This window comes from Orcinus orca, chromosome 11, assembly GCF_937001465.1.
Source record: "Orcinus orca chromosome 11, mOrcOrc1.1, whole genome shotgun sequence".
NCBI classification, from domain to species: Eukaryota; Metazoa; Chordata; class Mammalia; order Artiodactyla; family Delphinidae; genus Orcinus; species Orcinus orca.
This window is the reverse complement of record NC_064569.1, coordinates 49,874,543-49,888,314: the sequence shown is the minus strand read 5'-3', so window position 1 is coordinate 49,888,314 and position 13,772 is coordinate 49,874,543. Positions and strand designations below refer to the sequence as shown.

Sequence of the window (13,772 nt, the reverse complement as noted above, 5' to 3'; positions counted from 1 at the left end):
ATGTATACATGTATGTCCTATATAGATCTGTGTATATATATGACACGATTCACATAAGCTCATACACTTGCACACTCACAGACGCATTGTTTGATATGCAGTTTTTCACAAATAGATCAGCTCTTTCTGTGTAAGTACATATTCTGTATAACACCTTTGTATGTGATTGCACAGGATTCTTTTGTGTGGATTTATGCGGGTTTAATCACTCGTATTATTAAATGATTTCTTCTCGCTACTTGAGGAGCATCCTCATGGCCAGGTTGTGTGCAGATCTGTAATTTTTTGTTAACTGGATCATCATGGGTGCCTATTTGTGGTTCACACTTGGCATGGATCACAGGCCTGTTGTTGCCCACTTACTGTGTTTTGTAAATGTGTGCAGGTTAAAGGGCCAACATAAGGGTTAAGATGGGGGTTATGGGTTTGATATGAAGCTTCAGCTCTAGAACCACCCATTCCTGGCTGATAGCCTTGGGCTAGGTGTCTTAACCTCTCTGGACCTTAGTTTCCTCCTTTGTAAATTGAGTCTATGACATGTGCTTTGTAGGATTGTTGAGGTAATAACATAAGGTGTATCGAGTGCCTGACACATGGTAACCCCTAAATCAGTGTCACTCCAGCTTGGAGGGCGGGGGGGTGGGTAGACAAAAACGCCATGTTAATTCAGTCCCAAAGTTCTGAGAGATGATTGAGGGTACATAAAAATGCTGCTGTTATTGACTGTTAATGCCTCTGGTCCTTAGTTTTCACGGGTGGACCAAAATAAAGGCAAGGAATAGAATGGTATCTACTCTGTAAGTACGTCTGGCTTTGTGGGCATGACTTGTGCAGTTGCCCAGGGCCCTGCACTTGGTTTAATGCTCTGCTGTCACCTTCTTGGAATTTTTAATTTTGAATAGAGGCTGAATATTTTCCTTGTGTCCTGGGCCCCACAGATTAGGTAGCCAGTCCCGCCCATAAGGTTGGCGTGGGTGTGCAATGAGAGCTCAAGAAATACTTACTGTAGTACTCAGGATGTAATAGGGCTCCATGATTACTAGAGGGCTAAATTATTTTCTTTTTACGAGCAGAGGCAGTCATGATAAGTGTACTGTAGATGTCATTTCCTTTCATTGTTAGAACAGTATGAGATAAATCTTCAGTTAATCTCGATGTACAGGTAAAGAGACTGGGGCCCAAGCACTTAAATCACCCACTAAAATCCCACAGCTTAGAAATTCAGAGCTTGGATTCAAACCCAAAGTTTCTCCGAAAGCCTACCCCATTGACCTGCGCTATGAATATCAGTTCCCTCCCTCCCCCGTCCCTCCCTCCCTCCCCCCTCCCTCCCCAAGGAACTTCTCTGTAAAACCCAGTGTTTAAGTGTCCTTGATACCCATAGGCAGCCCAAGCCTCATCCCCAGCAGAGGTTTCAGGGCCCCTCGAAGATGATCCAGAATTCCCCTCCGACCTGGAACCTGCTGGTTACAGCAGACAGGACAGCCCCTCTTCTCATTCTCAGTCCTGTCCCATCCTGTCCCCAAAGCCTGCCCAGCGTCACTGGCTCGGAGTTTTTAGCTGGTCCAATCTGACAGCCTGGGGACAGTTCAGCTTGATGCGCTTAGCTTCTGACGGCTACCATCCAGCTGAGACCTCCAGACCACCATGAGAATCAGTGGGAGATCTGCCAGCGTCAGGTCCTGGGGGAAAGAGGCTGTGGGAGATGCCTTTTTTCAGGAGACCGAGGATATGGCCATCTGTCCTATGGCAGGGAGCCCTGGCTGTCCTACAGTGCCAGGCCGTGATTTGCTCCACCCACTCTTTTCCCTGCCAGAAAGAGAAGAGAGAGAGAGAAGATCCATTCCAGTACACTGCTAATAAGCAGGTATACGGCTTGGTGTGGGACGGCTCCGGGGCAGGTCTGCTTACAGTGTGTGGCCTCTGAGCAGGGAAGTCCATACCTGAGCATTTCATCTCTTGGGTAACTGGATTTGAATTTTGAGTGTGACAATGCGACTGTTTGTTGTTTCAAAGCAATTCCCTAAGTGGCTGTTTGCTCAAGACTTTTGTAGTGTGAACAGAGATTTGGGGGAGGGGAAGAAGCCATCTGTTCTGGAACAGTCTTCCAATTACATGATCAAATTACTGCAGAGCAAAATGGAGGGAGTCCAACAGAAAGTTCCTGTCTGGTGCATCCAGTCCCAACCCGCTCCGCTCTCTCAGGCCATTGTGTTGACATGGAGACCCACATGCAGCTTTCAGAGGCCAGGCCCAATAACTAGGCGTACAAATAGGCCAGCAGAGAAAGCCAAGGAGGGGAGAGTCAGGGGGAGCTTTCCTACCTCCTCACCGTGCCATTCAGCCCAAGTGAAACCATCTTGAATTTGAATTAAAAAGTGAACCTTTTCCTTGCTTGAGAGATACACGTCTTTGATTACCATTAGTTTTATCATCTCCAATGAAAAAGTCACATTCCTTTATAAATTAGATTCATGATTTTTATTTGTTGATATTCTGTTTGTATTTAGAGTCTTCAATCTATTTATCTCCCTTAAAATTTGAGAACTGTGTTCTTGTTTCTGAAATGTGGGCTGTCTCAATTTGCAAAAACATCCTTGGGTCTTATTTTTTCCTCTAAATATGTGTGGGTTTTTTTTTTTTTTTTTTCCTTTTCTTTTCTTTTTGCTATTAGGCATTCATGCAGCCTCACTTGCTGGGAAATGAGTTCACACATTTGGAGTTTCCAAGGAGAGTACAGAGAAAGGAACTTGGGAAGAAGATGCTCTACAGGGATTTTAATATGACAGGCTGGTAAGAACACGCCTCCCTCTGCCTTGGCACTGCTGCAGCGTGTGTGAAGGAAGCGCCACTCCCGCACTTTGGATCAGGAGGTGCAGCCAGAGACCTGGGTTTGTGGGGAAGGAAAAGGGGCTACGCCCACTTCTGCTGCTTTCGCCTGGGCGCCAGTTCTCCCATCTGGGTGTTGGTTTGCTTTTCTGCTCTCTGAGGCCCTCCTTGGGGACACTAGACCCACGAAGCTGATGTAATTCCTCACTTCATACAGAGCAAGCGTTGGGGGGCTTTTAAAAACACATTAGACTTGGGTTTTTAGGTTAGGGTTACTGAAGAGGTAGCGGGGCTCAGAGGAATGAACCAGAGCTCTGTTTGGCCAGACCAGTTTAGATTTGAATCATAACTCTGACCTTTCTGAATAGGCAAAGTTGGATAAACTACTTAACCCCTATGAGTGCCATTTCCCATGAATAAAGTGAAAAGAATACTCTTTGAAGGGTGATTGTAAGCACCAGAGGTAATGAGCTGTCTTCATGATTTCATCACATTCATATCGAAATAAGAACTCGTGGCAAGGGGCATCTTATTCCCCAAACACACCGATATAGGGCACCAAAACAGTTTGTGTGTGTCAGTAGCTGACACTGACTAAGACCTCATCGGTTTCTTCCACCTGAAAAACAGATATGGTGATGAAGTACTTAAATCTCATAGGGTTGGTGTAAGGATGAAATGAGAGAGCAGTGCCCGGCACAAAGAAGTGTGGGTGAAGATTTGCTCTAGGCCCTGCGATCCTCACCAGGGAGCCTCCTGCCACGCTGGAGGTCAGCAGAAGGAAACAGTGGCCTCTTTCCTCACCACGTCCCCAACACAGGTGACAAAGTCAATTCCACTATCTCTTCTTCTTTGACCGGAATAGCTATAACAGATGGTCACAGCCCAAATTCCCATGGTGATGACTTCTAGGCTGGGAATCTACTCCTAGGGTACGTACTGTCTTAAAGAGACAGTCGAGCCACTCGGGAGGATCAGAGGCTGATCTAAGGCACGTCCGGTTGTCCTTCCTTTGCCATCTAAAGAGAAGGTCCTCACCAGTATCCTCTCTTCTTCTAGAAAAGGGTCAGCAAGTTACGGCCTGAGAGCCAAATTCCACCCCCCACCCCTTTCGTAAATAAGTTTTAAAAGTACAGCCACGCTCATTTGTTTATGTTTGATCTGTCACTACCTTCACACGACAGCAGGGCAGTTGAGTGGTTGCAGCAGAGCCTAAAATATTTACCCCTGCTCTAAAACGTGATCGGATTGATCGGAAAGGTTTCACCATATTTGCGGCTCTGAGTTCTGCAGTTTTGTTGCCCCAGACTGGGTTTTCTCGCAAATTCATTTTTATTCAGTCAGCAAAGTCAGCACTCCTTACAGAAAAGTTTAAGGTGAGGGATTGTGTAATTCAGAAAACCGTGGCAGAGTTTGGTCTGGTTTTTGTAGAATTTGGAAAGATGGAAGGAAAGGCTTCCCAGGGTAGGAACCCACGTGGCTGTAAACACCTAAACCAAAAGAGCAGATCTAAGAGACAGCGCGGGAAATGGCCAAAATTGGGGGTGGGGGGGTGGGGGGGCGGCTGTGGGAAATCAGGCTGCGTTGGTACCGAGGGAATGTATCAGAATATGGGAAGCCAGGCAGAGACCTTAGGATCTACTGTGGGAGGCTGCAAGTCACTCTTGTGTGTTTCGGTGGAGACTGAAATGATGAGAGCGAGGTTGTAGGAAGCTTGCTGTGAGAGGAGTTTGAAGGAGACTGAGCAGGAGAGAAAGCAGATTCAGGTACCCAGAGAAAAACCGTCATGGCAATATGTATGTGAGATCCCTAGAGCCAAATAGAGGGCTGGAAGCAGAAAACAGAGAAGGCACGGAAATGAACAAGAAACCAGATGACTTAGGCCAAGGGATGAATGTAAGAGGTAAGTCATCCATTACTCGAATTATACTAGTCTGTAAGCCCCCTGTGGGGCAGCCCAGTGCCTCGTCCTGTGCCCGACATGTAGTCGACAGGCCGTGTTTGTTTATTGGATGAAAGGAAGAAGAGCGCTATCCACAGAAGTTGATGGGGGGCAGGCCGACGTGTAGGTGGTCAGTGGGAAGGGCAGGAATGAAGAGAGCCTGCACACGAGCTATGTTGCGCTCGAGGCAAGGCCGTTTGTATGTTTTTTCTATGCCAAAAAGGCAAATGAGATCTCAGCAGTCAAAACCAACTTGGTAAACAAATGGCTAAAGATTACCCTTTTTTACAGTTTTTTAAAATGCAGATAGGTTCAGGGATTAGATTACATCCAATGGTATACACACACAGTTACTCTCTCTTTTGCTCTCTCTCTCAGGTACGTGCACACAAACACACATTAGCGGGGTCTTCAGCGAGTAAATAGCCCATAACGGGCTCTCTTTAATTGTACGGAACTCCACAGAAGGTACCGAATTAACTGAGGAGCCAAGACTGAGAATGGCTTCAGTCAGACGTGATTTGCTCATTTGTTGCAGCGAAGTTCCCTGCATGGCTGTTGGCTCACAGCTTCGGCTGCGAGCAGAGATTGATGTACGTCTTTGTGTATTTCCTATCTTTTGTTACTTATGATTTGAAAATGATGCTTAAGGAAAAGGAGAGCTGTTGACATCTTTGTTGGAAGAAGTTGGGAAGTTTAAAGCCAATTTAGACCACTGCCTATGTAAACTCCACCCCCACACACACACACCCCCTCCCAACTTTAATGAGTTCTTTTAAAAAATGTGTTTTTTTTGTTTGTTTGTTTGGTTTTTTGGGGTACGCGGGCCTCTCACTGCTGTGGTCTCTCCCGCCGCAGAGCACAGGCTCCGGACGCACAGGCTCAGCGGCCATGGCTCACGGGCCCAGCTGCTCCGCGGCATGTGGGATCCTCCCGGACCGGGGCACGAACCCGTGTCCCCTGCATTGGCAGGTGGACTCTCAACCACTGCGCCACCAGGGAAGCCCTAAAAAATGTTTTTAACCTCTAACAGAAAACCTCAAATCTAGCAGTTATTTTTTAGGACTGAAGAAACATGGGCTCCCAATTTCCTACCTGTCTGATTTGTGTATAGAGAGAGAAGGGCTGGCAAATGGATCAGCAGGGGCCCTTTTCCCACAAAAGCCTCCAATTACTACCAAGCTCTTGGGATTGGTTGAAGGTGGACTGGTGAGTATTGGCAGTGTGTCACGCTCAAGGAGACAGATAAGTCCTTACCTCGTCCCTCCTTTACGTTTCTTGCCTTCCGAATTAGCCTTGGCCTGTGAGCTTGTGTCTCTGAAACCTTTCTAACAAATAGGGGTTCACCTATTGCCAACTGTTGAACCCTTGTAGCAAAGACCTAGTTGTGGAAATGTTTATCTGCCTGCTTGTCCCCCACTAATCGTGGGGCTAGCTGACAGTGAGTGGGAGAGCTAAGGGCCAGGCACTGTGATGAGACCTTTACAGGACTCTTCATGTTGAACAATCCTAGGAACTAGGTACATTTTACAGATGAGGAAACTGAGGCACAGGGGCCGAGTTGCTCAAGGTCACACAACTAGTAAGAGGAGAAGCCAGTCTGTGACCCCAGACAGCCTCACTTCAGGCTGAACTGCCCAAATGCCCAGTGATTCCTCCTCCCTTGTTCCATTTTGCAGCTGAGCAAATCGAGGCTCAGAGGGGATTAAGTGGTTTACTCAGCTTCCACTAGTGCAAAAATGTCAGAATAACCCAGGTTTCTGACTTTTAGCCTGGGGCTCTTTCTGATACAATGCATCAACTTTTTTTTTTTTTTTTTCGGGTAAGATCAGACATAATTATTCAGTTCTGAGCTGCGATGGAAGTTTAAGCAGGGGACCTCCATCTACCAGGATCAGTGTCTCCTTGACAGTCCTTTAGAGGACAAGAGGATGGAATGAGGCATTTCAGGAGCTGCTGAGGTAGTAACTTTTCTACTTCCCAGTCTGACCTGATGGACCATCGGCCAAATTAAACAGTGATGCTTCCCACTCGTCACTAACGTCTGTGCGTGGACTGGGGCCACGTGGTGATGATGGGGAAGATCCCCGAAGAACCGAGTCTCCCTTACTTAGGAAAATCGATCGCTCTCATGAGAGCAGCACCCTGCCAGCTTTCTGCGGTGTGTCTGCAGCCGAGAGGCAGTGAGGGGGAGGGCGTCGGCTCTGGGAAGCCTCTCATAATTAAGGATGAGTCTGTTGCCTCGTGACGGGGATCCCTTCTCTCCCCCACCCTCACGCTTTCTCGGAGACTGTGGGGCAGCTTGGCAGGCCCAGGTTGCACAGAGGACAAAAGGTTATCGCCACCAGGACCTTCCTAATGAAATCCGTCTCTCACCTGGCTCCTAACCCTGACCCTTTCCCAGCCTGCTCAGGTAGTTTACACAGTGACTTGATTTACAAAGGCATTTTCTAACAGCGCCCCCAGTGCTGAGTTGGTCCCTGACGCATCCCAGCTCTCGCTTTCTGTGCCTGGTGTCATTGGTCCTGACGCCAGAGCTCTGGTCTTGGACTCAGCGCAAGCCGCTGCCCTTCCTCCCTGGCCCTTTGTGTGGAGCTGCTGTTGCAGGATGCACACTGGCTGGCGTTACGAGCAGAGCGTCCAGACCCACGGCCCTCTGAGCCGTCTCAGGCCATAATTTGCTGGCAGGCGTCTGTGTTACCGGGCTGAAACAACAGTTTCTCACAGCTGGCTTTGTGGCACCAAGTCCCTGCTCCTGTGACCGCTGGTGATTTCGCTTTCTTGTGAAGGATCTGTGTTCTTCGTGCTCTGTGTCCAGATGGGGTGATGAGCAAGCCGGAGCCCCGGCAGGACAAGGGAGGGCGCTGTAGCTTCACCCCTGGCGTCAGGCCAGATTCTCCAGCAGCTGTTCCTGGGCTGATGGGATTTGTTGAGAGCGAGGGCCAAAGACGACGAGAAGTCCATCGTGTGAATGCAAGATTGCTTCCAGATGGTTCTGGTTAAGAGTAAAGTACACCAGAATTCTTTCTTTAAGCAGAGCCTTTTTAACATTTACAATGGTCTCGTTTCAGGGGCAGGCTGGACCGGTAACTTGAGATTGCATGGCTTACTTAGGAAGGAGAGTACTGCCTTGGGAGATAAGCTCCCTGGATACTGCTCCCGGCTCTGCCAAGGTTCTGGGGCCTTGGGCCAATCCTAGGCCTAGGTCTCTCGTTTGATAAAATGCTTTCTTTGCCCTTCACTGCCAACCTCCATGTCTGGTGGCGGGAGAGCTTTGCTCTGCTTTTCAGAGCTTCTGGGAAAGACAGATTCCATTAGGAAAATTCCAGTGATGGTAACCTTTCATTTTTATCTCTTGCAGCCCTTAACTCTTCATGATTCTAGCTTGATGACACATCAGGGTAATTGTTCCCTCTTGTCTTTCCCCTGAAACTAAGAGCAAATCAGAGGCTTTTCCCCTGGGAACAGAGTGGGGTCCACCACCATTTTCTCCTCTTAGCATTCGCTACCTTTATGAAGGCAAAGGAAAGCTTTTCTATTCTGTGTCCACTCCAGCCGAGTGGCCACTAGCCGCTTGTGGCCATTTAAATGTAAATTAGTTAAAATTAAGTAAAAATTCATTTCCCAAGTCACACCAGCCACATCTCAGTTGCTCGGGAGCCGCATGTGGCTCGTGACTACTGAAGTGGACATTGCAGATATAGATTTCCATCATCACAAAAAGTCCTAGCAGATGGCAATGCAGTCTAGATAATGGAAGAATGCGGGTCTAACTGGTGAGGGACGGTGCCAGGAGCTGTCTGTAACTGAACAACCCAACAGCAAAGAGTTAAAAAAAAAAAAAAAAGCTGAGCCTGGATGGGGAGAACGGAACGGTGTGGCCACGTGTTGTGGCTTCTGGCCCCGCTACAGAGTCCAAAAGTGGGGGATGGGCTTTCCTCTCCTTTTGAGATCTTCAGGGGTATAAGTCATTGTGTTTAGGGATGACGGTCTGCAGCGATCACTCACTGGCGAGCCTGCTGGCCAGCCTGAAGGAAGACCCGTTCCATCTGCCCTGGTCAGTAGCACACCTCCCTCCTCCAGCCGCTCCCCGCCACCTCCTGGACCGTGCCAGCTTTCGACGCTTTTATTCATCTTGCTTTTCCTTTCACTTCTTGAAGAGTATTCCAGACCCCGAGGATCGGAGTAAAAACCAACTTCCCTTGCAACCCTTTCCTTTCTGTTCGGGGTGACCTTTATTCTCAGTCTGCAGCCTGGAGCCCAGCTCAGGGTTGAGCACTGCAGTCCCACAGCATTGGGCTTCTTACCAACCATCCAAACATCTTCTGGAGAGAAACTCACTGGAAGCAGCCTCCCAGCATGAGTCTGGAGCTGCTGGGTCGAGTTTCACAAATAACGTAGATACGCCTTCTGTCTTATTTTTTATTGCTCTTTTCAATGCCCTCTGACAGTGCGTTCAGGCAGGCTGACAGGGAAGGGGATAAGCAGATTGAGAAATGCCACAGAATGCTTTATGAAGCCAGCTCCAGAGCTATACCCGCATTTAATATAAATTGATTTATTGGATCAAGCACAGAAGCCCTGTTACAGAAACCCCAGGCTTTATCCTCTGGAGGACCACCTAATAAAGCAGCCCCAACGGACACTCCTCATTAGCTTTTCCACGGATCCCCAGGCAGATTTTAAAGGGACAGTGTCCCTCCTTTGGGCTGACTTTACATGTTGGCCATGCCTGTGGGTCTAATTAGCTGAGCATTATTAGTCTTACTAGGAAAGCCTGCATTGTCTAGCAGCTTGACTTTTGAGTTTTAAGGAGTAATTGGAAAATTCAAACCTCTTCCTCTTCTTGATTTTAATCACCTCTAACCCAGTCTTTGGAAATTTACCTGCAGATGGCCCTGATGCCCATCGTTGAGGCACGGAAGGAATTTTCCGGTCCCTCCTCGGTGTAAATCCTGACGTTAGTGTTGGGCCGCAGACCTCACCGAGGAGGCCTTTTATACTCACCGGAGAAATAGCACATTTTAATTTTATAATTACTTCGCGAGAAAGCAGGCCATTCCCAAGTTAAACCTGGGCTTAATTTCCTCCTAGCAACTTGTATTTTCAAATTTAACGATTATGGGCCACCGTGGCTGCAGCCTGATTACTGAAAGCAATCTGGAAATCTGACTTTGTGGAGAGAAGAGGGGCTTGGGTGGCATTTCAGAGAATTTTAACCCCAAACTTCAGTAGATTGTAGTAGATGGGGATTGGCCAGAACAGGAATTACGTGCCTGAGAAGTCCCCGTGTTCCCAGCTCCGCTGGGGCCCGGGCTGAAGGCAGAGCCGGTCAGCCTCACGTCAGGAGGGTCCGCTCCCGGGCTCCCAGAGCAGCGATGATGAATGGTTATTTGCGAGGTGCATGTTCTGCATCTTTTCAAGATTTGCGGCTCTGGCTGTAGGAACAGCAGGGAGGAAAGCCGGCCCTGCTGCGTGCAGCACATCTCCCGACAGTGATAAATGACTCCTTGCTCCCCGCCCTCCTCCCTGCCGCCCTGCCCATGAGGCCAGGAGAGGCTGAGAGATCTTTGCAAATGGTTGGAAACCAAGACACGCGTTGTCGGGCCGCAGAGAGGAGAAAGAAAAGAGCTGCCCAACCAGCTCGCTCCCTGCTGGTCGTCCACTCACCCTTTACACACTCCTACGCCTCTCTCTGCTTTAATGATAAGTGTAAGTGTGTTGTTCCTAAAGTGGCCAAACTACTTCCAAGCTTTTCCTTCCTCCTCAGACCCTGTGAACAGTCACACACTTATCTGTGCCCCTTCATATACCTCCGAGAAGCGGGGTCTCTGCCGCTTCTCCGCAGTGATCATTGTTTGGGGTTGTCCAGTATATGGGAGGGAGCAACTTAGCTCTCCCAGTCACCTGGGGAAGTTTTAGGGTGTCAAGTGCTTGCCCAAATCCCTGTTAAAATAGCCAGTGTCCTTTTAGCCAAGGAACCCCAGGACCCACTTGTTTTTATATTTGACACGCCTTTACTGTACATCTGAGGCATGTTAGACATTGCCTCGTAGTTAAGAACAAGGGATGTGGAGCCAGACCGCCTGGCGGGGACGGTCCCCAGGTGTGGCTGGGACACATCGCGTTGCCTCTCTCTGTCTCGGTGTCCCCGTATGTAAATGGGGCTAATGGCCGAGCATATTAATCAGATGGCATGAGTTAGTCTGGTTCATCGCATTGACCGGAGCCTGGCATGGAGTAAGTGCTGTGTGTGTCTGATAATAGAATCATTAGACGTTATGGAGGTTGGAAGGGCCAACAAGATCTGACCCTTGCCTCGGGAGGTTTACGGCCTAATAGTATGTGTTGAGATGCTTGTTTCTCAATTGTAATGAGAGGCTAAAAACCTAAAAGAAAAAGGAAGGCAGTTTAGAGAAGCAAGAGACTGAAGATCAGGGAGTGCTGGCCACTTCCGCTGGGCAGGTCTTTCCGACAGCTGCTGTGCCAACTTCTTATCTATAAGAGTCCCCCCCCCCCCAGTACAGTTGGAAACCCCTCTGTCACTGGGGGCTGCTGGGTAGGGTGTTTTTTGTGTTATTTGCTTGTGGGGGGTTTTTGTTTATTTGTTTGGGTTTTTTTTTTTAAATCCATCCACAGACTTTCCATCTGTCTCTGTGCTGGACCTGATGAGGCACTGCTGCATCCCTCCTGAGCCACAGCCCAGGAGCCGGGTTTCCAAGACCCTCAGTGGCCAAAGCGTGTCCCCACGTAGGAAGGATCTTATCAGATAAGGCTGTGCTCACATCATAGAGGTGGTCAGCTGGCCCAGGAACTGGCTGGCTTTCTGGAAATTGATCAAATGATATATTTTCCATATAAATCTATTCTTAAAATCTCAGGAGTGAGGGAGGTAGATCTGTTGAAATTTGTGCATGAATAACTAAAGCAAGACAGAGTATAGGGCTTACCAAAAGGGGGTTTGAAGAAAAAAGGCCCTGTGGCTGTGGAAGAGGGAGTAGTGGTTTTGAGGAGGGGAGATAGGGACTGGGGAAGACTCAGTGGAGAAGGTCGTGTTTGAACCAAAGGTCTGAAATAGGAGAGGAGTTTCAAGAGGGTTGAGGGCAGGAGGGAAGGACATTCTGAGCAGAGTATATAGCACAGGTGGAAGCCCAGGGGCATGAAAATAAGTTATGTGTTCTGGGAATGTGGAAGCTGAAGGTAACATTCAAAATATTTTGATGGTCAACATGGAGGAATAGGCTACATTTGGGGTCCTAGAAGCCCCCCTGCTGTGCCAGGCGTTAATTCTTTCTCCCTCCCTTCATTGCTGCATGAGGGCCCTCTCCAGCTGCAGCGAGCGGGGGCCACTCTCCGTTGCGGGGCGCAGGCTTCTCATTGCGGCGGCTTCTCTTGTTGCGGAGCACGGGTTCTAGGTGCACGGGCTTCAGGAGTTGCAGCACACGGGCTCAGTAGTTGTGGCGCCCGGGCCTATCTGCTCCGCGGCATGTGGGATCGTCCCGGATCAGGTCTCGAACCCGCGTCCCCTGCATTGGCAGGAGGATTCCCAGCCACTGAGCCACCAGGGAAGTCCGCATTAATTCTTTCTTTACTACATCATGGGGATTTTAGGGGAGAATCCAGAGCAGCAGATGGGGCAGTTGGGGACTTGGGACAGTCATTATTTGCGAGCCAGTACAGGAGTTTGTCAGTGTTTGCGACCTCCGTACTCACTTACTGGTACCTATCAACTAGATAATGTTCCTGATGGTAGCCTAACGTAAGTGAGGGAAACTTTGAATGCCATGCTGAGGATGGCAATAACTAACATAATTTATTTTCCCACCCTTGAGAGCTCTACACCTCTATAAAGTGTGAAAACGACACACAGCAGGACAGAACTATAGGGCTGACAGTATATTTAGAAGGACATATGGTCCAATCCTCAGTCTATTTATAAGATCCTGTTTTTAAGGAAATTCCAGAGAAGTGAGTGCTAGAACACTCCAACAAATTTCCAGGTACTGGACAAGCCTGCCAAGGAAACATTTTCCTATGTCCAGCCTGCACTCCTCAAGTTATAACATTTCACTCTCACCAGAGATAGATAAGGTTTTTCTTTTCCCTGCCACGCCTTCTCTGCCCACCAGGTTTCAGAGTAGGAAATCAATGTTGCTGGTTTCAAGCTGACAGTCCCATAAAGGTGCTGACTCACCATGGCTTGAGGGCCTCTTCATCAGAGTCAGCTGGGGTGTAGGTTTAAACCCCTGGGTTCTGGGCTTACCCCAGGAATCCACATAGGAGAGTTGGAGAACCACCACTCCACACCCTGAAAGATCTCATTCTACCTTCATGTTCCTCTGACCTTCAGACAAGTCAATCTAAGACTTATTCATAGCAAGGCAAGGTCTTATGTCTGTCCCTCGCTGAAGAGCTAAGCATGCGTCTTTCTGTAAGAACTAGAAATGCTGGTAACACCTCCCCTTTTTATCCTTCACCTTGTTACTCTGGCAAAGGCAATGAGACTCTGCCAGCTCTAGGTTCAGATTCCACCAGGATTCAATCAGCTGTGTCCGCCTCCCCAGTCAAATCAAGTGCTGTGTATCGTGCTCAGTGGCCTAAAGGACAGAGTACTGGGCTTTATCTATCTCTGTGGGGTGATTAGTTTAACTGTTACTTACTCATTCAGTGAACTGGGTGTTGTGCTGGGTTTTGGAGAAACAAAGAGGATAAAAATAGTCCCTGACCCCATGGTGCTTACAGTCAAGTGTAGGACAAACCTATACCCAAACTGGCAGAGGAATGTGGACCCACGAGGAAGCTTTTTCACCTGGAGTGATTATTCAATAGACTTTTTTTTTTTTCTTTTTTTTTGCGGTACGCGGGCCTCTCCCGTTGCGGAGTACAGGCTCCGGACGCGCAGGCTCAGCGGCCATGGCTCAAGGGCCCAGCCACTCCGCGGCATGTGGGATCTTCCCGGACCGGGGCACGAACCCGTGTCCCCTGCATCGGCAGGCAGACT

General features: G+C 48.7%; 1 protein-coding gene across 4 annotated transcripts in view; it reads left to right on the top strand.

Annotated features, from left to right (window-relative positions):
• PPM1H (protein phosphatase, Mg2+/Mn2+ dependent 1H) overlaps nucleotides 1-13,772 on the top strand; it is a 264,482-nt gene that overhangs the window by 191,991 nt on the left and 58,719 nt on the right. For 2 of the 4 annotated variants that reach the window (XM_049693972.1, XM_004276584.3), the window contains exon 6: nucleotides 2,675-2,793. The exons of the other annotated variants lie outside the window; for them this stretch is intronic. In XM_049693972.1, the coding sequence (XP_049549929.1) occupies nucleotides 2,675-2,793 (119 nt within the window). The remainder of the gene's footprint in view (nucleotides 1-2,674; nucleotides 2,794-13,772) is intronic. 4 annotated transcript variants of the gene reach the window in all.